The 26,518-nt window shown below is 45.7% G+C and overlaps 1 protein-coding gene across 7 annotated transcripts in view; it reads left to right on the top strand.

The window, feature by feature from the left end:
• The first annotated feature begins 224 nt into the window (after positions 1-224).
• Positions 225-26,518, top strand: part of RSF1 (remodeling and spacing factor 1) — a 55,765-nt gene continuing 29,471 nt past the window's right edge. The window contains exons 1-6 of one of the 7 annotated variants that reach the window (XM_084535169.1): positions 274-489; positions 15,675-17,556; positions 18,425-18,516; positions 21,548-21,640; positions 21,929-22,134; positions 24,145-24,302. In XM_084535169.1, coding sequence (XP_084391295.1) covers positions 17,457-17,556; positions 18,425-18,516; positions 21,548-21,640; positions 21,929-22,134; positions 24,145-24,302 — 649 coding nt within the window. In that variant the 5' untranslated portion in view covers positions 274-489; positions 15,675-17,456. The other 6 variants (XM_084535168.1, XM_084535170.1, XM_084535171.1 and 3 more) reach the window with 6 other exon arrangements.

Genomic DNA, 26,518 nt, shown 5'->3' with positions numbered 1-26,518 from the left:
CCCATTGGCCAGCGCCGCCTACCGGCACCACCTCCCCTCCCTCCCATTGGCCCATCCACCCGTCCATCCTCACCCTTCCCTCCGCCCCCTCTATAAATACCCCCGCCCCGCCTTGTTTTCATTGCCGCGCCGCACGCGGCGGCGAGGAGCCGCCCGGCCCCGCGCTCCCGCCCCCTCCCCTCAGCCCGCCGCGGTGCATTGTGGGACCGTGGCGGCGCGCGGCTCGGCAGCGCCCCCCTCACTCCCTCTCCTCCCCTCCCCCCCCCCCCCCCCTTTGCTCCTTCTCCATCCCCGGCCCCAAGATGGCGGCGGCGGCTCCTCCGCCTCCATCGCCGCCTCCCCCTCCCGCCGCCGGCCCGGGCTGCCCGGGTTCCTGGCCTAACTTCGCCGTCGTTTGCTCGTTCCTCGAACGTTACGGGGCTCTGCTGGATCTCCCCGAGCTGCCTTTCCCCGAGCTGGAGCGCGTCCTGCAGGAGCCCGGCGAGCAGGGTGAGCGCCCCCCCCCCCCCCCCCCCTCACCTCCCCTCAGCTTTCTCCCTTTTTCCCTTTTCCCTTCCCTCCGCCGGCTCCGAGGAAGGACTGGGGGGGACGGTGGGGTGTGGGGGGGAGAGGTTGGTGACATAGAAGGGGTTTGAAGTGGGGGGGAACCGGGGCTGGTCCCCCCCCGCCTCCTCCCAGCCCCGGGGGTGGAGCGCGCTGAGGGAGAGGAGGGGCCTGGGATTCCCGGCGTGAAGCCCCGGGGGGGGGGGGCTGTGGCCTTTCCCCCCCCTCCTTTTTCACCCCTTCCACCCTTTTGGGCTGAGCAGTTGCTTGGCGAAGGGGGAAGATTCCTCCCCTCCCCCCCAATAGAAGGTGGGGGCTCCCCCCTTTTCCCCCACCCCAATATCGGCTGTGACCCCCCCCACACCCCCTCCTTCAGCCCCCCTGGGTTGGACTCGTGCAGGGAGATCGGCTTAAATAACTATTTTATTATTATTATTTTTTTTTTTTGCTCAGCCTAACGCTGGCAGTGGGTCTCCTCCACCCTACCTCCAGCTGGGGGTTTGCTTCTGTGCCCCCCCCCTCCCCGCGGTGTTTATGCCCCTTTCTACTTCTCCCCTAAAATAAAAATACCGTGGGGGAGACCCAAAGCAATGCCCTCAGGCTTTTTATCCTCCCCCTCCTTTCCCCCCTGCCTATGTGAGGTGAGGAATGGGGAAGAAGAGATGCGGGGGGGGGGGGGGGGGGCACCAGAAAAGCCCCGAGCCCTCCCCAGTGCTGCTATTGTAGGAAATCTCCTCCCCACACACACAGCCAGCCATTGTGCTTGCTCTCTGTCCTTCTCCCCTCCTCCCTTCTCTCCCAGCTGGGCAGGGGGCTAAAAGCTTGGCCCTTTCCCCCCCCCTATTTCCCCTTCCAGCCCCCCACCACCTGAGCTGGGCGAGGCGCAGGGTGGCTGGGCCACTCCGCCGTTCCCTTGCCAGCTGCTCCTCCTCTCCTCTCTCCTCCTTTTCCTCTCCTTTCCCTTCAGCAGCAGCAGAAGCTTTGCTTGCCAGCCTCTCCAATTCCTCTGCGATGGCTGTGGGAGGGCCCCGGGCAGCCGAGCGGCCAGGGGGAGGGCTGCGAGGAGGCGGCAGCAACAGCAACAGCAGCCGGGGATCCAGAGGGGAAGGTGCTTGTTGCTCTCAGGCTCTGTCTCGATTATTTCTCTGCTCCTTGCCTCTCTGCACTCTTGCCACATCGGGAGACCGCCGGGCTCACGGCGCATGCTCGCCCAGGCCCCATAGAAACTTCCTGCTGCTGGAGAATCCCAACCCGGGGCTGCTTTTCCTCCCCCAAAACCCTCTTTCCTCCCCTTTTTTCCTCCCCAAATCGACTCCCTCCTTACGAAAGCCACCCCGCGGCGCGGGGATTTGGGGGTGAAATCGGCGGGGGGGTGCTTCCTCGCCTGGAGGAAGCCGTCCTTCGCGGGGCGCACGCGTCCTGCCTGAGTTTGCACCAGCTGAAATGGAATGAGAAAAGCCTCCTCCGCCTCCCAGCTCACGTGCAGAGGAAAAAACGAGCTCCCCTAACTCCTAAAAGCCGGGCTACCCGCCTGGAATATCCGTCAGTTCCCCCCGTAAAAGGATTTGGTTGCTGAAGTCCTGTTCTGGCAAAGTTTTTGCAAAACTTCTGAATAAAAGCTGCCGCTGCGCTGGAGTTTGAATTTGTGATGAAAACACCATTTTTGAAGTAACATCTGTAAAGAAAACGAATGTTTTTACCCTGTGACAAAATGTAAACGAGCCCGTAAGAGTGATTTGTTGTGTGGACTTGCAGAATAAATTAAAATTCAAGGCTGAGTGACCTGAGTGACCTGTGTGTTAAGTACGTGCCTTTGGTAAAAAGCTGAATTTTCTCTCAACTTGAATCGCGTGGGACAGGGGGTGGATATCAACAGGACAACAGCTACAGCACAGCTCGTCCCTACAAAGCTTTTGCGTGCCTTGGGCGTTGTGATGTGTGTGTTATGGGGCGTTCAGTTGCTACACTCTGCGTTTCTCTTCCCGTTTGGGGGGCAGGATGGGTTGTTCTCCACAAATGGGGACATTTTTACCTTCTGATAATGCCCTCTCTGAGCTGCTTGATTTTTGCTTGTGTCTGGTGTAGAGAAAGTTTGCCTGCCTTTGCTTATCTTTAAGAAAAGAAAGAGTGGAAGTGTGGAAAACTAAATTTAGGAGGTTCTTGAAGCTTGATGTGATGATTTGCCTGACAGGGATTTGTGTTTTATTGATCGAGCCAATTTGCCCAGCTTGATTTGTGGTGCCAGTATCTACTAGTATGTTTATGCTTTCAGAAAAAACAATTGCAGATACTACATTTCTGTGTCTTTTTTACATATATTGGTTCCTGACAGGGTGTCTGTAAGGTTATAAACCAGCAAGTTGCTGGGCAGTGTTTGAAAACTGAAGAATGAGTTGTTTTGTCCTCTGAGCATCCAGTATTTACCAACCGTACGCAGCTTTTCCTTGGAGAGCAAACAAGGTTTGGATTTAAGTTGTGCAGAGTTTCACTTTTGATACCAGTGGGCTTAGACAGCAATGTATAAAACCACCTGAGTAGTTTTAGACACCACGGGCTCTCTTTTCTTGTCTGAAGAGTTGATAGTGGAAGATGTCAGTGAAACTTCCTTCTCCTTGTGCTGGGTGTCTCAAGGAGCAGCGGGAGCTCCGGTCTGAATGTTGCTGCCTTGTTGTATAACAGTCTTTATTTTCTCCTGGTAATTATTTGAACAAAGAGCTCGTTCATGATGAAGTAACCAAAGCAGAAGCTTTTTGGGGAGGAAGGGGCGCTGCTACCTGAGAATTTCGAGAGGTGGCAGTGACAGCAGTGCTCGAGCGCAGAGGTTTCCTTCATCGTCCGAGTTGTTTGGGTGTGGGATTAACTTGCGTCGGCAGCACGTGAGGTATTTGAAATGCCCGTGCAGAGGTACGGCCTCGTCCGAATGCACAAACCCGGTTAAAAGATGCGCTTTGGGAGCTGGCAGATAACCTAAACCGTGTGTGAGCGGTCAGATGGCAGAGCGGTGATCCTGCTGGTCTCAAAGAGAGGAGAGTGATAAGTGTGGACCTGTGGGGCCGCAGCTCTAAACTGGTGCCTCGCTCTTAACCTGTAACTGGTCAAAGTCGTGAGACCTGGGGTCATTTGGTGAACATTTTGCTTTGTGAGGGATAATTATCTGGTCTTGAATGATATTGAGCCTTGTTTTGTACCATGACTTGAGTTGGATTGACGATGGGCTAAAGCTTCTTCCACCAAGAAGAGATCTGCGTGGTGAGAGCCCTACCTTGTTGTCATGCCTCAAAGGAAATCGCTTCTCTTAGGATTTATTAAAAAGTGAGTGAATAAATGGTTTTACCTGGGGCTTCTAATGAGGCTGGGAGATGTGATCACCCCCCGTGTCACTGCACTGGGAGGTGCCAAGCTAAGACACATCGTCCTGCTGCATCTTTTTCCTACAAAGGCAAAATGGTGCAAACAGAGCGAGTAATCCCCGGGAAGCACTGCTTGTTTTCCTTCTTCTAACGCACCTACCTTGCCTGTTTTCCCAAGTTTCTCTTGTAGCAGCCCAGCCGTGGAAAATTTAGTATTTCAACACGTGATGGAGGGGAGCAAGAACTCTGCCTGCGTTGAGGGCTGTGTTTAAGGAACCATGATATCACATCGCCTCCTTTGTGTTGGTAAATAGCTCGGGAATTGGTATAAATGTTAATTAAGCACTCGGGCTCTTGTGAATGAAAATATTAGCAGAACGTTCGCTTGCACGACAGAGATCTCATTTTACACATGACTACGCAAAACGCTCGCTGGTTTGCCAGCTTCCCCGGTGTGTGAATGGGAGAACCTCTCGCCGAGGTGAATTGTGTCCTCGGAAGCGTTCAGCTCCACTCGCTCATCCCCTGCTGCAGGCTTTTTGGAGCAGTATGGGGCTTGATTTGCTCCTGATTGAAATTTGAACAGGGAGGCATGCTTTGCATAGCTCAGCCGAACAGCGAGCTTGCCTCAAAGTCCTCCTGGTGGTGCTAAAGTTGGGCTTGAAAGCAGCAAATACGTTTTGGTGGGTACGTCTCCGGGCTGAGGCAGTCTGCTGCCTTCTCCCCAGGAGCTTTGGGATCTCCTTTGACTCTTGCTGGCAGATTGAGTCAGCCTAAAAGTTTGTCTCTTTAATTATCACGTGGATGTGATGGGTTTGGAGTTTATTATCAAACTCTTTCCATGCTGGCTCAGGTTTAAGTGGTATAGAGAAAGATGATGTGAGGTGTAGGTCCAATTTTGTGAGTCTTTTCTCCTCTTCCCCCTTTTTGTCTTTATATCCAGAACTGAGGTTAGGGGCAGGTAGGCTGTGGGAAAACCCCTGGAAGTTACTTATGGTTTCTTTAGTATCGAGTACACTTAAAAGTTCCATCATAGAACTGAAAAAAGTATGTACTCTTTGGATCTACCACACTTCAGAGGTTTTATAAACTACTTTTTGTTTCTAAATCTTCTGGACACCTCACTTCTCTCTTTCCAAAGGAATTTGGATGCTGAAGCCGTTTGTTCCGGTGGGTCCTGGCAGTTCCCTTATTGTCATTCCGATACCTTTGCAAAGCTTTGCAGCGTAAGGTTCTTAACCCTTCTCTGCAGAAATTAACAATTAACGACGATTTAAAGTGCTGGTCGATACTTGGCTGCAAGAAGCAGCCCCGGAGCTCTGTGGCTGTTTTAATGCAGCAAACAAAAGCCGGCGAGATCCGATGGCAAGGAGCGAGGCTTTCAAGCTCAAGATTAGGAATGCTCCTAATGAAGAGGGGAATAAAGCAGATTGCTCCGTTGAAGTGATTGATTTTCTGGTGTTTAACAAGATCCAGCCTGTTTGGGTCCTACTGACCCAAAGTTAGGGAGTTTGATGCGACTTTTAGGCAAAAGTCCTGATAGATTGCAGAAATCTGCAGCTTGGTCGGTGTTAGAATAGGAAATAAATAGGGTATGGAAGTGTTCAAATGCTGTTAATTACTAAATATTAACTGAAATGGTGATTTATCATCTGGTTTTGGTGTGAAAAGGGCAGTTTCCTCGTGTAAATGAACATGTCTGGTTTGTTGGCTGGGGGGATTGTTCACACAAGGCGCTTCTGGATCTTCTCCATCAGACATGAAGTGTGGGTATCTCAGTGTTACAAGCTTCCTGCTGCTCTAAACATCTATCAACTAGTCTGAAGTAACTATTTTTATAGTTTTAGGAGCCTCTGCTTGTATCTCATCACACTCTTTCCTGGATGAATAAGAAATGCAACTGCTGCTTGAATTGGGTAGTCGTCCCCCACATGCGATTCAAGCTCACCTGAGGTTTATAAACAGAGTTTAGGTGGATCACTGCTGTACCTAGGGACTGACCCAAATTTTTAAACTCCTGTCCAAGCCATTAATCCACCTGGTAAGAAACCTGTTAGGGTAATGCAGTGTGCTTAGCTTAATAAAAATATTGGGGAATAAAAGCGTTTATATTAAAGCTGCTCTGCAGACTTGCAAATAAGGGTGTACCTGGTAAAATTTTGAATGTATTACTTCTGTTCTTGCTTCATTTTTGAGTATATCGGGTTCTGTACCTCTGTTTTGTTTAAAGTTCTGCAGCTCTGTGTTTCCAGTCATCAGGTGAATGGGTTTGGTGGAGGCAGACCCCGCTGCGTGTGGCTGGAATTGTTGGGGTTTAACGGGCTTAAACTTGGAACAAGCAAGCAGCACGGGTGGTTGGTCTTATGCTGACTTTGTGGCAAACGAGGTTAATGCAGAATCAACTCCTCTGCTCCTTTTGCAGTCCTTTTAGATTAAGACTTCAGGCTAGCGTGCCCGACCACGTGCGTTTTTCTTCATTGGAGAAGTGAATTAAGTTTGTCTTGGAATTAATTGCTTCCTAATAGAGTATGGATGCATCTCTGTGATCTAACTAACCCCCTTCTGTTAGTTTTTCCATGGCAAGGCTTGATGTATTTATTGAAGACGGAGCTGGCCCATCATCCCACCGGAGTGTGCGCTGGGATTGAGGCTGGGAACACCACTCCGAGCCCCAGCAAGACTCCCCATCACCCACACCGATGGGCGAGACGGGCAAGTCGTGCTTCTGGGTTAAAAAGCAGTTCCAGTTTCGTGTCAGTAGACACTGTGGTATATCTGCAGAAGGGACCTTCACAGCCATCAGGGTGAGCGGCGTGGCACCATCACGTGTAAGCGAGGAGCTGTGTTTTGTCTAGCTCTTGTCCTCTTTTTTTTTCTTCTGGCGTGCTCAGAAATAGCATCCCCGCTGGAAAACTTAAGCTTCAACAAGGTTCTTCCCCACCTGAAGGACTAAACGTCCGAGTTGTTAAAGCAGTCTGAGCTGCACTTCATCCAAATCCTCAGGATTACAGAATTTGGGGTGTCAGAAAAATGTGCCAGTACCCGATATAGCCCTGGAGAGATGGGGGCTGCTTCTCCCAGCTGGGCGTGTTGGTGGGAATCCAGGAGAAGAGCTGCAGGAGGTGCTTTGCCGGCCCCAGGAAGGCTGCTCCAGATGAAGGCAGCGATCCATCAGCATCTTGTCCTCAGCACTGGTCAGCTGCAGGAGCTGGGAGTTTCTTGTAGCCCAGGGGCTTCCTGGTTGTGTTTTTTCCTTTTTACATCTTCTTTGAGTGGAATTTTTTCCTCTTGTTTGAGATTTCTCACACCGGACAGCATTGTCTCAAAGTTAACAACAGTGTGTGCAATTCTTAGTGCCCCCACCTGGCACCTCCTGTTCTGAGCCCGTCCTGGAGCTGATGTTTAGGTTGGCTTCTGCGTGGCCTAAACTGAGAAGCCCATGGGAACTGCTGGAAAACTTAAAAGATTAAAACAGAATCACCATTTGGGGGGTTTCTGTGCTCTGCAGTAGCTGACGGCTGGCATCCCTCAGGCAGAAATAACGCCCGCATACCTGGCAGGCTTTGGCATGAGTGACTTGGTAACAAGATCCTGCTGGTGGCAGAGGGCAGGGATGGCAGAAATTCCTTTGTGCGGTGCGAAGGAGGGGACAGGAGCTACCGAAGGAGCTGCTGAGGAGGGACGGAGGACAGGACAAAACAAACATCCTGCTGAAGAATATCGTGGCTGTGCGCTCACCGGTGCCTTGTGGATTTTGGAAGCCTCCATTTCCACAAATCTCAGCAAGAAATAAATACCCAAGCTCGTACAAAGGTGTGCATTTTTGCCTTCCTCCAAGCCTTGCAATAACAGCATTGTGTTTTTTTTTTCCCCACCTGTAGCATACAGCGAGGTCTGCGTTTGTAACGCCAAGATGTTCTTTCCACCCTGCTTCATTCCTCGTCCTGCCTCGTCCCAAATCAATGAACTCTCCCTTGCTTCGGTTGTTCTGCGAAGCCTGACAACCAATTGGGCCTTAACGAGTATTTTAGTAGCCTCTAGCACTTGTCAGCCTCACACACGCTTTGCCGTCAGCCCTATGCAGCTATTGCTCTACCCCAGGAGTGAAACAAAGCAGGATTTCTCAGAACTCCAGGAGAAATCGTGGCCCTGGTGATCCTTTGAATGGTTTGGGGGAAAAACAACCAATTCCTCGAGGCAAGACATGCTTCTGAAGAAGCTTGTCAGGTTTCTTTTCTGCTGTGATCAGGTAGCACCCTGGAGAAAATTTGTGCTTATCCTTGGGCTCACAGGTTAGATTGATGGTTGGAGAAGGAAAATTGAGTCATGCCTCGCCAGCCCCAGCCTCTTTTTTGGTTCTTCCCAAGAAAACGGCGCTCATTGGATTGCAGCTTTTGGGTTTCCACCATAAAGCTTCACCTCCATGGAGAAGGAGCAGCCGTGCTCGGAAGGAAGAGAATTGAAATTATCCTGAAGTGGCAAGGTGGAGGCATTAAAACCTAACCCTTAGAAGAGATTTCCCTTGAAAGATGGGAGAGCAGAAGAGCCAGCCCCTAAACCAAGGGGGAAAAAATCATTAGCTACGATAATTAACATAAGGACACCGCTGAGAACTTAAGGAACTCGTTTGCATAAGTCATTATTGGGCTAATTTGTGATGTCCTCCTCCTTTCTGGCAACGCAGGTGAAATATGATAAAAGTGACGTGTTAGGAAATGATGTCCTGGAACACCCAAATAACACCAAAGCGTGCTCGTTGCCGGGCTCACACACTCCCTGGGCTCTCTGGAAGAGAAATTTGGGGAATACAGCTGGTAAAAATATACAAACTGGAGCTGGGAAGACAGGAGTGGAAAACGGGGACTGGCACATTTTAAAGAGCCTAGCAGAGATGCAGGGAATCAAACACAAGTAGCTCTTACATCTGGTTTTGATAAACGCTAGGAAATTGTAGTTTCATCCTTCTGAGAGTTCAGTTATCCTCCAAAGTACAAATGCTCTGCTCCTTTCTCTGGCTTCTTCCGAAGCACGGCTCCACGGCTGGTGCTTGGCAGAACGCTTCGGCGTGCACTCAGAAAGACTTTTAAGGAGGTCCCAGACTGAAACAGTTGACTTGTGTTCCTCAGCACCTTTGCTAAAACAACAAAACTCGAAGCCATCACAGCCAGCCCTGTCTGTGACGGGATCCTTTGTGGCAGGAGGAACCAGGTGAGGCGAGGAGCTCGCAGCCCAACGCAAGCTGCTGCTGCCAGAGGTCCGTGTTTGCACTGCAGAGGGTGGGTTTGGATGTGCTGAGGAAGGGATTCGCCTTCTCGAATCCACTGATTCGCATCCTCCGAGGCAGAGAGCTGGAGGAATGCATTGCTCAACCTCTCCGGAGTCAGCCCGAGTGGTGATAACTTCCGAGGGAAAGTAAACCTTAAACCGATTAACCGCCGGGAAGCAGCTCAGAAGAGAAAGTGAATTCCCGTCATCATGGTACGAGTGAAGTGGAATCCCTTTGATTTTTATTTTTTGTATGCCGTGGGCAGTTAATCTTTCTTGCTAAGGAAACAGGAAGGAGATGAGTCCTTAAGAAAACAGATCCAACTGTAAAATGGCTGGTCCAGACCGAGGGGAAACAGCGCAGTGGATGACAAAACAGTAGTGTGAGCAGACAACGAAGCTGCAAGCAAAACAGTTGTAAGTTTGCATGAGAAGGGAAAATGCTTATGATGAATACATCACAGAATATTTAAAATCCGTTCTGAGAAAAGATTCGAGGCACTGGTGACAGCCCAGACAGTACCAGACAGCAGGAGGAATAGCCCGTGAATCATACAGTAAATTTGGGGATATTTTATTTGGGATATGTGTCTATATCCCAGCTTGTCTGTTCTTGCTTGCCTTCAGCTTGATTTTAGTGCCCGGCGGTGGCTGCTTCACCTGGCAGGGAAACGGGGACAGGTCAGGAGGGTGAGCAGAACAGTAGGAAAGTTTCTATCAAAAAAAAAAAAAAAAAAAAATCTCAGAGGTTAACAGCATTCATTTTTTCAAACTTCTTAAGTGTGTGCAGGGCAAGGCTTCTGGGGGTCTGCGTTCCTTTCGGGTTGTACAAGCGGCAAAATGGTCTGTTAAAATAATTTAAGATTTAAACGCCTTTCACGTGTTGCATAATTACAGCTGATTGCTGCAGGTTCTTGCTGAGGCCAGAGCTCGACAAGATGCAGAGAGTAAATGCTGAGTTGCGGTAAAAATACTTAAAAATAAAACCAAGAACATGAAGTTTCTGGCTTTGAAGTTAAGCCGGGCTGTGACGACAAAGAGGATTTAAGCTAACGTGGGGGTGGGCAATTGCAGACATGTGTTTTAGGGTTTCTGTGCCCACGTTCTGACGCAGCAGAGGGTGGTCACCATCAAACCCAAGTCCTGGATTATCAGCGCCGTGGCTCTGATGCATTTCATCATCTTCCTTCCCAAGTGCTTGCCATAAACACATTTTCTGCATAGACTCTAATTTCTTTGGGGTGGCAGGTAGTGCTGACCCCACAACTGACAGTCCCCGCTGCCTGTGTGAAGCTGCAGCAGCCCCAGAGTTACAACCGTTCCTTGCAATTAAAAGGATTGCGTGAACGGGGGTAGAGATTTTAGTGTTAGCAGGTCAAAACATGACTTTGCTTGGAGGGTTTCTTACTTTAGAGCTCCATGTTTCAAGGAACGAAGCCTCTGTGAATCCCTGCGCTGTGTGCGATTCAATTATCAGCTCATGTAAGGACAGTTTGCTCATCTTATGACTGCATCATGTCTTTATTTGAGACCTAAGGTTAAGGAAATTGGTCAGAAACCGCACCTGGTTTTTATTTACTACTAACACTTCATCAGACAATTGTCTCAGGCGGTTTTACTCCTCACATTTCTACTCCTGCTTTCTTCCTGGTTTGCTTAAAAACAGCGCTGGGGAACTGTTTTTGAGCAGCCTCCCATCCCGCGTGCATTGGATCAGCCTTGTAAACTTCGTGCTCGTGAGTTCCTCTGCAGAATCCCTTCAGCCAGCTGCACGACAGTCAGAGGCACCTTCATCAGTCTCCGAAATGCAGCCTGTCTCTTTCTGAATCTCAGGTAGTTCTTTAAAATATTGTAAATCTTCACTTGCGCTGCGGTTAAGGTACGGTGATGAGCTGATATGACCTTGGAGAGGGAAGTGTGCTGCAGAATGACTTGGGTTGGCTTCGTCTTCAAAGTTTGCTCATGCTGATCCTTAAACCTTGGGCTCACACAGTGCTCCTGATGTGTAAAGTACCAAATTACTGAGTAGTACTCAAGTTTTCTACACAAATTCATCAAAATCTTTTGCAAAGCATTGAATGTACATCTTTACGGCATGGTTATATTCTTGTATTTCGTTAGGGTCCAGTAAACTAACAACATTTCTTGTCTTACAAGACCTAAGTTTGCAAGACCGGGCTTTCTAGAAGTGGTATCTGCAATATTTGACAGTTCCAGGGAATCTGCCAAGGAACAATTCACCTGTTAGCATCGCTGCGTGAAGTTAGTGTTAAAGGAAACGTGGTGCAAGTTTTGTAGTGAACTGCTAGGCGTGATGGCAAGTTTGATGCAGGGAAATGAAGCCTGAAGGTATAAATGGGACTCAGGTGAAGTCTCCATGCAATGACTAGAGGAAAAAACGTGCTCTCTGAACGCCAAAAAGGGCAGAACTATCTCCCTGATAGATTTCATCTGATACATGAAAACAAAACTCAAAAAAAAAGATTAAAAACCCACAAAACTTTGTATATTTTTTTCTACTAAGGGCTAAGGATGATGACCTAACCTGGGTGATGAAACTTGTTGTAGAGAAGTGATTTTATTTATCATGCTCTGAATTTCTTAACATTGCCTCTTTATTCAAGTGAGTAAGTGGTTTCATAGGATCATCAAGATCCTTCTTCTGTCAATGCTGAAGAAAACTCAGCTCAGTACCCGAGAAATTCACCAAAACCGCCACCAGAGCGACATTTCAAGTAACAAAACAGAGTGAGGAATTAAAAAGCATCTAAATTTGTCCTTGTTTTCATATAATGGACTAAAAAATGACTTGCATTCCGCTTATCCTCTAACAGAGCACTGTTAAAGAAGCTCGTTTCACTTGTTACATGAATAAAGAGGACTCTAACATGAAGCTGAAGCCCTAACTCCTGCAGTGTGCGGTTCGGTGTTGTTTAATCTTGATCCTCACTTGTTTCGCTGCACTGAGGCTCCTGATTTGGTTTCAGTACAAGAGGGTGTGTGCTCTTTCTCTCCAAGTTAAAGGCTGCCATGCTCAAAGAATTGATTTTGTCTGCCAGAAATGTCTGTGCACGGACAAACCTTGTGAATCGAGGCTGGATTTGCGATGGTAATTCTGCGTCTGAAGGGGAGCGTGAGAGTTTAGGGGGCTGTTTAAGGATGAGATACAACCCCCAGGAGCTGCTAACACCCCTGCGGCCATCCCCAAGACCTTACATACCTTGGTTTTCACTGAAAAACTTGCCAGAAACTCCACAACAGAATTAATCTGACTGCATTTATTGACTCCAACCTCTTTCAGATGTGTGCTTTAGGATGAGCTGACTCCAGAAGCGTGTTTCTGGCCAGGGGCTCTCGCTGGATTATCTGCAACTCACTCAGGTGTAAATATCTGCCTTTGCTTGGATGAATCCTGCAGCTGTGCTGCTCCCCTTTCTGAGGTTTTAATGGCAGATACCTAAGAAATTCTGGGAGTGAGGAGTAGGATCTAAAACTCAGGCACCTTTTTCACTCAAACAAGAGTCACATTTCCTTTTCTTGTCCATCCTTTGGCCTCTGGATCTTGTGTTTCTTTTCTTGCTGTTTGCTTTGTGGCTGGGACACCCTCCGAGGAGTGAGTGGTAATTTTTAACCTTCTGAAAGAAGGCACTGAATTCAACTTCACCATTTCTTGCCTGCTTATGGAACTACTTGGTGCTGGAGCAAGAGGCAAACGTTGCCATATTGATTTCTTTTTGCTTGCTTCCTTTTTGGCGAGTGATTCTTCCATTCCTCTAACAGCCAGCAGATGCCTCATCCCACCTGAGATCTCCATTTTGCTGCACACCTCTCCAGAACCAGATCCCGTTTCCAGCTGCCTGCCTCTTCCGCCTCTCCTGTTGTACAGCTCGAGAATCCTGGCTCACCAACCCGCTGTGAAGTTCTCTGCTGCTTCCTAACTCCGTAAGACACACAAAAATGTGTCTTTGGCTGGATCTGTGTGGTTTGTGGGCACACCGTGCCCATTTGCCTTTCACCTTCATCACAGGTGCTCTGGATTTGAGAGTGCTGAAGAGGAAAATGAGGAGCCTTTCCTGCTCACAGTCTAAAAGTCTTGGGTAGAAACCACTCACACCTCGGAGACTCTGCAGGGAAGAGACTCCCAGAGCCATCCTCGAGGATCTGAGTTGCTGATTTTTCCCATCCGGAGTGCAAGCTGCTGGTTCGTCACGCTTACAGCAGCTTCAGAGAGTCAAGTGCTTGCCTCTGACTTGCTGATAATTAATCAGCAAGTCAAGTGGGCTTGATTTGGAAGAGTTGGAGTGCGTGATGTGGTCACTGGAAGTGATTTACCACGGAGCAACAGCAATCTGTGACAATTTCACGTGGCTTTCCCTCCCTGTGTTTGAGTGCCTGCTGCTTGTTTGCACGTTGCTGCTCTGCTCCGATTTTTCCCATTCTCTCTTCATGTATCTGGAGCTCGTGGATTTGGGCCCACTTCTTATTCAGTACATTTTTGAGGCAGTAAACGGGGCTTTTATTTGCTGTCTTTTTTTTTTTTTTTCTTTTCCCTGGGCTATTTCCAGTTTCTAAAATAGACCGTGTGCTATTTTTTTCCTGCATTGTTTTCAAAGTCATTTCTCCTTTTTTTTCTACCTCCATTTCATTTTCCTAGCCTAGTGCAATATGCTTTTCTTTCTAAATCTTACATTTTAACGTGCCTGTCTTGATTTTCTTATTTCTTTCTTTCCTGCTGTTGCTTAATGTATTAAATTAAAAAAAAAATATTGCCAGGAACTTGGTAGCCAGAGAAAGAAACAGAGGGGACTTGTTCAGGTGAAAAACTAAACCAGCCTCTAGCTTGCTGAAAAAGCTGAAGTTTCTTGCAGGGGTTTTTGTTTGGCTTGGTCTGGTCTCTGATGGTTCCAGCTGCTTGGTGAACACCCAGTCCTCTTCTCCAGCTTCCAGAGTTATGCTAACGATGAAGCAAACGAAGATTTTTGGTGGATGGAGAGGAAGTGACGGGTGGCAGTGCGGGCTTTAGGAGCACAGGCATAAAATCACAGGATGGATTTGCAGGCAGTAAGGTAGGAAGGAAAAAAAAACACATGGAAGGGAAGAGAGCCTACAGGTAAGAGGTGAAGCTGCTTGATATTTAGATCGAACCGATGGAGCTGCCGAGCATCCAGATCTCCGGGCCCTTCGCTGGGCTGACAGCGTCGTTTCAACAGGAGCGCGGTTTGTTTGGTTTTCGTGCCTGCCAAAATCTTTCTAGGAACAGGATATAAAAAAGCTGCTCGGTGACTCGCTCGTTCTGGTGGCGTTTTGGGTTTAATTACAGCGTCGTTGATTGCTCTTTTGCCTCTGCTCAGGAGGCAGAGCGGCTGTGATTCCCCCCCTCTCCTCCGTGTCGTTTTTACGGGCAGGCAGCTTGGAGGTAGGCTGGTTACACTCATCAAGTGAATCAGCTGGAAGATATTTAGGTTGTCCTTTGGAACAGAAACTCCTGCTTTTCATGTTAGGAAACAATATAGGCGTCAAATACGTATTTTTCTGCCAAGCTTGAACGTGAATGGAGCCTGATATTCTGCTTGAATCTCCTTGATGTGGTTATTTTTCAGGGGGCTGCTGTAGCTTCTTGCCTGGTTCACAGCAGAGGCTGTGTCCTTCCAGTTCTTTAGCATGCCACGTTCGTACCAACACCATCATTTCCCTCTCTGGTCCATGAACTCAGTACGAACACTTCCCAACTGCAGGGATCTCCCATTTTTCTTCGCGGGGCTGAGGTGAGAAACACCCAGGGTTCCGGTAGCCAGGTTTGTAGGGTCACACACAGTGAGTGGATGAGAAGGGGAGGCGGGATGTCCCTAGAGATCCCCTTCACCTCCACCACCCACCTGCTTAGCGTGGCTTGCTTTGGTGCTGAATCCACCAAGCAGAGGTCACTGTGGTCAAGGGAGAAAGACAGAAAGAGCCAGCAGTGAATGGAAACACTTGCCCTGTATTATTTTTTTTCATTCCGCTTGCCAAAGCAAGTTAGCACGGAAAAAAAAGGTTTTACTGGTATAACTGGGAGGACCTGTTTGTGTTCGCAGAGCGTGCAAGCTGCCGGCACTCTTTGCATCCCAAAATGTGCCTCCCTGCAGTGCAAGGGCCTCAGCGTGCTGCTCCCTTCCTCCTCATCTTCCTCTCCGTGCCCTACATCTCTGACACTTTATTTGTAATCATTTTCCTGATAATGAGTCCCAGCATCCCTCCACACCCAGAGCTTTTTTTTTTTTTTTTTCTCCATTTTCCTCCTTCTGCTGTTGTTTGGGAGCGTGTTGAGCTGGGAGCGTGTTCGTTTTGGCAGGGGAAAGAAGCTGAGGTCAACCGAGTTTACAGTTATTTGGGAAGATGTTAACGGGGAGCCACAACCAGGGCTTTGATCCCTGGCTCTGCAGGTGCTGGAAATGAAGGCTTTGCTAACCACGGGACGGGATTTCCACGTGGTCCTACTACTTCTACTCCATTTTTTGCCTTTTCCGAATTTGCTAGGAACGTGGGACTGATGTACGGGACATCCCTCGAAATGCTGGAGTAGACAGAAAAGCATCCAAAGGATATCACTGCCCGATGCCCAGACAAGGGCTTGCCCTCCAGGAAAACTCAGGACTTCACAAAATCCCCTAAAGTACACCCGAAGCCCCATAACTCTGTGTGCAGTGACTCATTCGTCCTGACTCATGGCTCCTTGCCATCAAAAGTCTGCGTCTCTGACTATCTAGCAGATGGCCACGGCTTGGTTTTTACTAGTTGCCTAAAAATAAGCTGGTTTGGTTTTAAAATAGCACCGTTTCCCTTTTTTATTGGCCCAAAGTCTTCTCCGCCATCGAAGTTTATTCTGTGAAAGTGGGCCTGGTGCTTCTGGGGAGCTACCATAGCTTGCCAGAGAAACCAAAGCTTCATCAAAGCCTGGGAACGTTCATAATTTTAAAGATCAGCGGGTTCACAGCGTTTCTGAGCTGACTGAAATATTCATCTCGTTTTCTGGTGCCCTTCTTCCCCTTGCCAGCGAGGTGCTCCAGCAAGGGACGGATTTTCCACCGCTCTTCAGCCTTCCTTCCACCTCCTCGCTGAGCTGCTGTCTGCCTGCAAGCCAGGGCTGTGATGCAGCGTGGGATCCCTATGGTATTTACAGTTTCTGCCTGCAAAATGGACCTCGATTTTCTTTTCCTGAGCTCCCACCTTGTTCCTGGGCTCCTGCGTAACGCAATTCCTCGTAGGGTTCACCAGGGAGCTGGCAAAAAGCTAGCCGAGATCCCTGGCCGTGTGAAGAACGCTTTGGAAAGGTAATAAATAAGTGGAAAAGGATCAGGAACGTAACGTTTGTGAAGTTTCCGTGTGAAAATAACCGTGTCAACGCGTCACCAAGATCCCTGAAATGCTCAAGCCTCAGAAAACAAGCGGGGTTTCAGTGGCTGCCAACACCTCCCTGTAAGTGCTGACCGAGGGTGGGTGTGCAAAATCGCTTCCCAGTGTTTGGATTTTTAACATTCTCCGTCCCTTCAAAGAGCAGCGCTCCAGCAAAGAATATTTTGGTGCCTGGGAGTTTGGTGCTTTTGGAACGAATCATCCGGGCGTCTTCAGACCGGGCTTCCAATCAGTATGTACCTGTAAAAAAAAAAAAAAAAAATATATATTTAAAAAAGGAAAATGCAGAACAAAAGCTTTGATCCAGCGAGGTTTTGAATGCTCTGGCTCAGCTCCACGTTACACGAACGCAAGCTGAGGTTAAATTGTGGGAGCTGACTTTGACAGAACTGCTCGTGCGTGGAAAGTGCTCTGGGCTGAATTTTGGCAGTGCCAAGCGCTCGGCACCTCGCAGGGCTGAGACCTTTGCTCCCGTGCCTTGTTGGTGGGTTGGAGTTGTGAAACGCATCTATTTTCGAGGAGGGGACGTGTGAGGTTTCCTCAGCTTGCAACATTAATGGAAACAACGTGGATAAAAGAGAAAAAGTGAGGGCTGGTTCAGAGTCACTCGAGAATTACCTGCATTTAAAGGTCTCTTTTTGGCTACCAAGCTGGTGCTTTCTGGGTTTGAGGAGGGCCTGTGGCTGTGCATTAACTCGCTGGCTGCAAACCAGGAGCTGTGGTCATCTTCTGAAATGATGCAGGCGTCTTCATCAGCCCAGCATTTTACCAACTCGTCTGCACCTGGAAATAGAGGCAGCGGATTGAAGGATGAGCATCAGTAGAGTGAAATCAAGTTAAATATTGAAAACATTCACAAAGAGGCTCAAACACTTTATAGACCAGTAAAAGAAATCCTACCTAGTAATGCCTCATCCAGAACAAATGCATTTTGTATCCCAGCTGTTTATCACGTGTCAAGTAATGTTACCAGACCAGCAGAAAAACCATAATAATAAATATGATTGTAAGAGTTTTTCCTTTTAACTTTGTGTGTGTGTAGAGGAATGAAAATGCTTTCAAAAAATAAAGTTGTTTGCAAACAGCCTGCAAGCAAAAATACTAAAAAAGTTCTTTAATATTTTTCAATAAAATGTAAATGAGACAGCTCATCTCATTAGTTGTGTGTAGTTGCATTAATAATTGCCGTTTAATTAGTTTTAAAAAGCGACAGTACTCTTGCTTCTAAACCTGACGTTCTGCAAATTTGCCACTTGGTGGTGCCAGCCTGATTTATAAATCCTAGCCGAGAGGAGATGCTGAGGTCGCACCCGAGGTGTGTGCCGTGAGCTCTGAGCGTGCCAAGTTGGAAACCATCGATGCCACGAGACTCTTTGCATCCACAAGGACCCCGTTTCTAGAACATCTCCCACGCTGTGTAGCCAGCCCAAAATAATTTGGCTTTGGTGATAATCCAGGCACGGTGCAGGAGGCACCTTTTGGAGTGGTGGAGGCAGCTGCAGGTGTGCTGCTCACAGTAATGAAGTGTTTTTTTTCTGCAGGGGTGTGACTGGCGTACTTCCTCTGCGGTTTCTATTTTAATGCTGCCGAGTTTTTAAGTATTTATCGTCGAGGTGTGCTTCCTCGAGTTCAAGGGAGGCCACAGGAAGGGCAGTGGTCATCATAAATGTAAATTAAGCCAAAGACCCATGCAATTAATTCAATCTTGCTCTGTTTTTTTTTTTTTTAGTGGCCGGGCTGCTCTTACTCAGGCTTCAAGTTACTGTGTTTTATTAAAATTTCTCCATTTATCGCAGTTTTTCACTGTTTAACATTGAAGATTTATTTGCACCAGCCTTTATAACGTCTTTTTTCTTTCTCTCTCAATCCTGCAGTTCCAAAAGAATTGGTGGAGCTTCACTTGAAACTGATGAGAAAGATCGGGAAGTCTGTCACGGCAGACAGATGGGAGAAATATTTGATCAAGGTACAATATGCATCTCGTGTTCTGTGTTGCGATACGATTACGATGAGCTGTTGTGTCAGCAAGCCCTGCTATGAATTACAGCGAGCCTTGGGCTGCCTTGTGGCCAACATCGACGTGTGCGCCCAGCCTTTAGTTGCGTAAGATCCCAGCTTAACTTTCAGTCTGCCTGGGCTTGTCCAAAAAGCTCTGAAAATAAACATTATCTGCTGGGTGTGAAAGAGATTCGGCAGCCTGCGAGCAGGCTAATCTGAGCAGAGAGGGGGCAGTGCCTCTGTTGGCACCTTATGTGCAAATAGTTCTTAATTTAAAGCATTTACACTCTATAAAATAAAAATACACAAATACTCAAACAGATTGGCATTTCTTCTCTAGAGACCTTGCTCCACGAGCCTTTTAATTCACAAAAATGTAGGCTTGGTGTTGCCTGCACAGCCAGGACTGCGTCGTACTCACAACTACAGCGTTATGGTAACAGCAGCCAAACAAATAATGGCACTTAGCACCTCCAGTTACGGTTTGCCCCCCTAAGTGCTCTCTGCCAGCTTTAGAGAGGCAGAAATTTGCCCCCTGGCTTGTGTAGCCCTAGGATGATGATGTAAATAGGACTGGGAGATGTATACGGGGCTGGGAGCGTGTCAGGAACCAGCCTGCCAAAGGGCCTGAGGTTAAACCTCACCTCTTCACCAGCTGTAAAGTGTTCATGCTGATGTTTGCAATAACAACATAATTCATGCAACTGTCGTGAGGTCCATGGTTACCGAATTGTATGAAATCCATCAATATACCCACAGGCCATGGCAGCGAGCTGAGAAAAAAAACCTCCCTCTGACTGGAGAGCGTGTAAATCCCACCGAAGCAGTTGTGTGGCAAGCAGAAAGGGAGAAAAACAAGTTTATGAGGGAATATTATGGAAAATATTCCCTCAGCAAGGATGGGAGAGCGATAAGGAAACCTTCCCAGTCCCCCCATTAAGGCCAATAATCAGTAATGACTTTTATTTCATTTGGCAGTCTCCGCAGCTAACTTGATATTTATTCTAGCCAGCGGTTCAAAGAAGTCTCGAGCACAAAGGAATACGAATATAACTAATTAGAAAGGTATGCTAATATTGTCCCCGTTTCCAAAAGGTGTAATTTTTTTAGAAAAACAACCAACAACACCGGGAAATGCCACAAAAAACAGGAAAAATGGAAGAAGTGTAGAAGCACTGAGATCATTCTTCATATAAAAGTCTGCAGCGTTGCTTGACTTCTTTGACTTGCTCTAAAAGGCAGTGTTGACCTGTTTTTCCTTTTTAGACCTGTTTTTCCTTTTGCTAAAGCAAAGTTTGGATGGTACAAACTCCCCGAGCTGGCTCCCCAGCATGCACACTACTCTTTTTGGGGAGAAAATGGCTGTAGGGCTGCAGGAATCCAAATTTCTCCTGCACAACGACAGTACATGGTTATGCACAACTCAGGAAAAGAAATGGCTTGTCCTACACATCTTAGCAACTAAGAGGAACTGTCCAGCTTTTGAGAAACGTGTCGGTGACTGAATTCAGACTGCGCTGCCTCCTGACCAAACGCTCAACTTGACTATTGTCAAACGTATTTTGCATTTTCAGGAGAAAGCATGATTTTTAATTGTCAAAACGCACTCAGTTCAGCTGGAGCAGATGCCTCACCGGCCCTTACATCTCTTGAGTTGTTGCTTTCACAGTCATTCGCTTCCGAAGCACGCCAAACTTCTCATTATTGCTTTCATACTTAATGAGCAAGCAGTGAACAGTGACTGGCACGTGCCCTTAGCACAGTTTCCTGGCATTCTTCACGTTACAGCTTAGAAAATGAGAGAGAAGGCAGAGGGAGCTCATTTTGTGACTGTCAGCTCCGTGCCACAGAGGTAGCAGCATGATGTCCCTCAGCCTCAGAGCAGGGAAAACTGCTCCTCAGCAGAATTACCATCATCAGAGCGCCGTCGTCACCGTTCTCTGGAGGTCACAGACTCAGAGGATGCTTTATGGTGTGGCTGAGCCAAGCTAATTGCAAGCTGATGCCCCAAATTTCCCTTTCCTGAGCAGTAGCTTACACTTCGGTCACTTATCAATCGGTGTCAGCAGTGGGGACAGGAGGCAGACCTCCACCTTGCTCGGTTGCATCCCACGCTGAGCTTCACAGCGCTTGTGGTGGGTGAAATTTCGGGTGATTTTTGCTGCTGTTTCCAGAGAAGGTTGCTTTCAGATGTGATCTCCAGCTGGAGATCCCCGTGCTCTATCTTCCACTGATAGCAGCTGCTGGATTTTTGCTCGTGACCCCTCTCTTTCCATGAGAGTTGTCTTAAGCACCTCTGACTTCTTCAGGGAGGAGAGGGAATTCTTTCTGCACTGTTATTATTGGAGCACCCCCCTGATCCAGTTGTCTTGTCCTCTCCTGCTGCTTTTTCCACGTTCTGGGCTTTGTCCACGTTGGTGGCGCTGAATTTATTTTGCTTTTTAGTAACTTGAGGTTGGCTTCACTTAAAAGACTTTAAAATATTAATTAAATGGCTTGAGGCTCAAGATACACCCAATAATTCCACAACGTGGAGTGAATATCAGCTTCATTTATTATTTGCCGTGCTGTTGTAGGACAGGTAGGTCCCAAGAGTGCCTGGCAGCTTACGTGGTAAGTACTGTAAAGACGTAGAAAGAAACCATGTCCACTCAAGACAATTTATATTCTAAATAGACAATTCAGAGAAAAACGGAAGATTTTGCACAGCAAAGATGAGAATAACTTCCCAGTTCAGGGTTGTGCTGCCTAATTTAAGAGGTTTAGAGGAATTGGTAGTGGTCAGGGCCATAATGATACATTCCTCCATGGAGATTTGCCAGTGCCTGCTGAGCTGTCCCAGTTCTAGTTTGATTTTTGTGCCACGTTTTTTGACATTTTGACGCAGTCCTGAAGAGATCATGTGTAATTTTTACTGCAGTAAGGTATTATTGGTATTAAAGTTTAAAGTTTACTTTTATCCTCTAACCCTCCCAATCTTAATATTTTGTTTGTGACAGATTTGCCAAGAATTCAACAGCACTTGGGCTTGGGAGATGGAAAAAAAAGGATACCTAGAAATGAGCGTGGAATGCAAGCTGGGCATTCTGAAGGTACACATTCTACTAAGTTTCTGAATGTTGTTTTTTTTTCCCTCACTTGCTTGAATATCCTGGAGATTGGGCTTTCTCAACTCACTGAAGCACCTTGCAACTTTAGCTTGATGGAACCTTCCCTGGATATGTTAAATGTGGAGCTGATCTTGTCCCAGGCACGCTGCTCGTTGTAGTGGCCCAAACAGTAATGCTTTGCTTGCGTACCTCTCACGCTCAGACTTTCATACGTTATTTCTCTTCATGTTTTGATGTTTTAACAGTCTTTCTACTTTCTCATGTTTCCAGTATCTCTGTGAATGTCAGTTTGATGACAATCTAAAGTTTAAAAATATAATTAACGAGGAGGATGCTGATGCCATGCGTCTTCAGCCCATTGGTCGAGACAAGGATGGACTGATGTATTGGTATCAGCTAGATCAAGAGCATAATGTCAGGATGTACATAGAAGAACAGGATGACCAGGATGGATCCACATGGAAGTGCATTGTTAGGTATTCCTTTTTTTCTCCCCCCTTTTTTTTTTCCCATATTTTGTTGTTGTTGACTGGGTTCTGAAATGTATTTCAATAACTCTCCATGTCTCACGGAATAGGCTCATAACAGCCACATTTTCTGCCTTCATGTACTAAATCATGTATGATTTACTAAAAAATGTATGATTTAGTGCAAAAATATGTACAGAAATGGCTCACTGATCTGCGGGTAATAGCTAATGAATTTTATTCTCAATCAAGCCATAGAGGATGTATGGAAGAGGAGCCAAGAGAAGGCTGCCTAGAGGACAGTAGCTCCATGTTGCTTCCTGGCATGCTGAGGGCCTTAGGAGATGGAGGGGGCACTGTTGCTTCTTTAAATTCTGCCCTGTTAAGACAATTACAGTTTCGTTCTAATGAGAATCACGCTGCAATTTTAACTTCATGAATCTAAAAGCATTGCTGGCAATCCAGATAGGTACTAAACCCTTCCTGGAGTAGAATTCAGCTCAGAGATCACTGAAGATGAGGTATGTGATGAAGATGCAGGCTGACATGGAAATGACTCAGTGCCCCTGGCTCTCAGCTGCTGCAAATTGGTCTGATAACATTTTAGTCATCTTCCTTTGTGATGCGTGTTACATACTTTTTTCTTTCACTTTCCTACTCAATGCAAAGCACATATGGGATCTTTCCTAATGAAAAAATAATTTTATTTGTGTGTGTTTTTTCATATCTACCAGTTACCCATTTTTAATTTATCTCTGTGCAATCTTACCTTTTTTCAGCTGATTAGTTCCAAGTGGATTTAAAACGGGGCTCAACAGAATCAACTCTAGAACATAGATAGAGAAGTAGAAATAGATCTTAAAGATAATATACATAATTTAACTTTTTATTTTTCTGTTTGTAAATGTTAACTTCTATATCCATAGCTTGTTCACGTACCTATAACTTCAGTAACCTTAGTAGCCAGGGCAGCCACACAGAATGGTTTAAATCACTGTCAGTGGGCCATAAAGTGATAAGCCTCACCACCAATGAAATTTAGACAGCTGTTGTGGGCGAACACAGTGAAGTATCTAAACAAGCCAGCCAAGAGCTGAGCAGTGTTTATCTTCTTCCCACATTATAGACTCCAGAGGTCAATGCGAAAAGCAGAGGAAATCAGGCTTCTGCTGGGAAAGCTCTGACACACTTAGAGCAGAAAAACACAGAAATGCAATGATGAAACCCGAAATGCTTTTAAACCTGTGGTGTTCTGCATGTCAGGCTTGTTGCACTTCCAGTCTTCCTTTTATTACTTTAATTAACTACTTGTTGAATGTTGATTTTGAAAAAGAAAATGAGTCTTATTATTGTAGTCTGTTATGAAAACAATGTGTTTAATCATCACTCAAATTCATTATCTATTAAGGCTTTGTTTTTTCTAATTAGATGGCCAGTTTAAGTAAGGAGTTAAAGTACTCTGAGATTCACACACAGATACACAAATATTGTCTCCCAATCACAGTAGCTGGAATTTTGTGGACATCTTCATATTGTTTCCCAAATATATTTAGGATGGGCTGTTGTAGAAACTATCTAAATTATTTAACTGCTTTGAAAATTTCACTCGAATGATGTGGTTGCCTTTCTGCTGCACAGGCAGAAAGCTTACAGCTTCTTCTCTGCTGAGAGAAAGAAGAAATTGCAAAGAAAAACCAGTGAGGATCGTAAGAGAAGGATGAATGAAAGAATAACAAATAATAGCGGCTTGGATCCAGGCCAACAGGATTTGAGTTGGGATAGATAAAGTCCTTCCAAAAAAAAAAAAAGTAGTTTTATTTTGGTATGGATAAATTGGAAAGTTTCCGAATGCAAAATTCGCAGTCGCTGGTAGGACAGGCATTTCACAGTGCTTGGATGGGAGGTTTTCAGGGCAGCGTTCGTTTAAGCAGATGGTGTTTGTTTATTTTTAATGAATCCCTTTGGGGTGAGCGAGTAAGTGGCTTATCAGGCAATATGTTTTTTTCTTTCGTCATCTAGAAACCGAAATGAGCTTGCAGAGACCCTTGAGCTCTTGAAAGCGCAAATTGATCCTGCCCTGTTGAAAAACAACAACTCTCAGCAGGAGAATTCGTCACGTGAAAGCCCAAGCATAGAAGATGAAGACACCAAAAAGGGCGAAGAAGCAGCTACACAAGGTTTTCTGCCTTTTCTCAAATTTTAAATGCTGTGCTGTGGCAGTGTCAGGATTTTCAACTTGCTGAAAAGTTGCTGTTTTAGATTAGGACCTTTTTAAAAAATATACATGTTTCTGTTCATAGTAAATCAAGTAAATATTGAATATTTGGTAAATATTAATGAACTTTTTAGTGCGTATTTAAGCTCAAGAGTTATTTATAAAAAGAGAGATGTGTATAAATTGTTTTCCAAGTAATTTTACTTATGCTGTACATTTTGTATAGTGTTGTAAATACTTGTCATTGTATGCTTTTGTGGAGCATCAAAATGTTGCCCAGCTTTTCCTGTTCTAAACACATTAAAATTTCAAAAAGAAAAAAAAATCTGTTTGTGCAATGCCATGATTGAAGTCACTACAGTATTGTGTATGTTGTTTATTTTTACTTTTAAGTTTGAATCAAAAAAATAGGCTTTTTCCTCAATTATTTCCCAGCCTACGCGATTTTTCAAGAAGACCTGAGTTTAAGTTGAATCAATTTGAAATGCTAAAATATTTCTACATGAAGTGGTCATTAGCTGCCTCCACCACATCGTTTTTACCAGCAAATAACCTTTTTTCCTTCCTTATTATCATGTCATTGCACATATTTAGTATCTTGCTTGACTTAGTGGTTTGTGCATTGGTTCTTACTAATTATCAGTTAGCCTAAAATATTTTGTTACAAAAATCTGATCTTTTAAAGGTTATGAAAAACTAAAAGCTTGTTATCCCAAGTAATTGTACACCAGTTACTACTCGGTGTTAACGTTTCATTAAACTGCAGGAAAAGATTTGCTCAATCAGAGACAAGATTTAAGGATTCCAGCATTAGTATGTTTCTCCAAATCTGTTTAATTTAATTAGATGTACAGAATTGGCAAAGACTTGGCTTTGTTCTGAGTACCAAAGGTGAACACTTGCTATCTCATTCCCATTCTTTACAAACACTGTAGAACAGAAGAAATAAATGCAACATTTAGATAAATATTTCGTTTTGTTTTGGAAATATTTTAAAGGCTAGGGTAGAAATTGCAGTAAACTGGGACAAACTCCAGGAGAATTGTGTCCCTAAAACATTTCCAGTATCTACCTTTGCATATAAGTGACAGCACAATCTGTGTAGTTACTGTTACTGCAGAATTAATTCTACAAAGTACTGATCTTGTCTTGGTCTCACTAAAAATCAGTCGAGTCAAATTATTTAATTGAGATCTCTACTTCAAATATGATTTTACAAACATTTTAATAAATGATCCCACTTTGGGATAAGTCCCAAAGTCCTACCACAAGCTCAGCCTTCCAGTGTCACCTAGATCACTACTTACATGCATGCAAAATCACTCCTAAGCACTAGACCCATGTATGCAATCAATAATGAATTTATTTACATGTGCTGTGATGGAAGTGCAGTCAGCGTGTTCACAGAGCTTTGATCATTTCAGTTGAGGAGCTTTAGTAACTCTTCCTGTTAGTCTGTACTCAAATTCTAGGAAAATATTAAAGCCCTTCACAGGTACTCTGAAAATTTATCTGAAGGACTCATACCCATTTGTTTTGGCAGCTTTCCAAATAGCATTAAATTAGTTTATTCAAAAATAAAGTGAATTGAACCGGTGCTTAACTTTATTTTTTTCTTTTTTTACTAGCCTGTTTGACTCAAATATCATTAAGACAACTTGTGCATCTGCTGAGTCATTTTGTGCATACAAAATGCCTTACAAGCAGCCTGGGGAGTTAAAAAAAAAAAAAAAAAAATAGATCTTAAAACAGCCATTGCTTTTCAGGATAGAGAGGTTTGGGGGTTCTGGAGATTCTTGATGTCAGAAATTTGGGAGAAAGCAGTAGGTGATGGGAAGACATGGTTGGACTAAGTTTATCCAGAGAGAAGTGAAGAGAGGACAGAAGAAGACAGAAAATGCGCTGCTCACACTGTTGCAGACAAATGTCTTCAGAGAGGCAGCTTTTATTTTTACGTTACAAGAGCTCAGAGTGGTGATCACCTCTAGGAGGGGGAGAAAAAACAGTCTTGAGCCTTCAGACTATTACTGCTTGTGGTGTGCTGAGATGCATCTCTCACTCCTTTGCTAACTGCTGAGACTTACTTGGATACAACGCTTTGCATTTGAAAACATGATAAAATGTACGAATTCCTCCTCACCACTCTTTTCTTTTGTAAAATGCTTGTTTTCTTTACGT

The sequence above is a fragment of the Aythya ferina genome (genome assembly GCF_964211825.1).
Source record: "Aythya ferina genome assembly, chromosome: 1".
NCBI lineage: Eukaryota > Metazoa > Chordata > Aves > Anseriformes > Anatidae > Aythya > Aythya ferina.
Note: the sequence above shows the minus strand (reverse complement) of the source record. Positions and strands in the feature narration are given on the sequence as shown.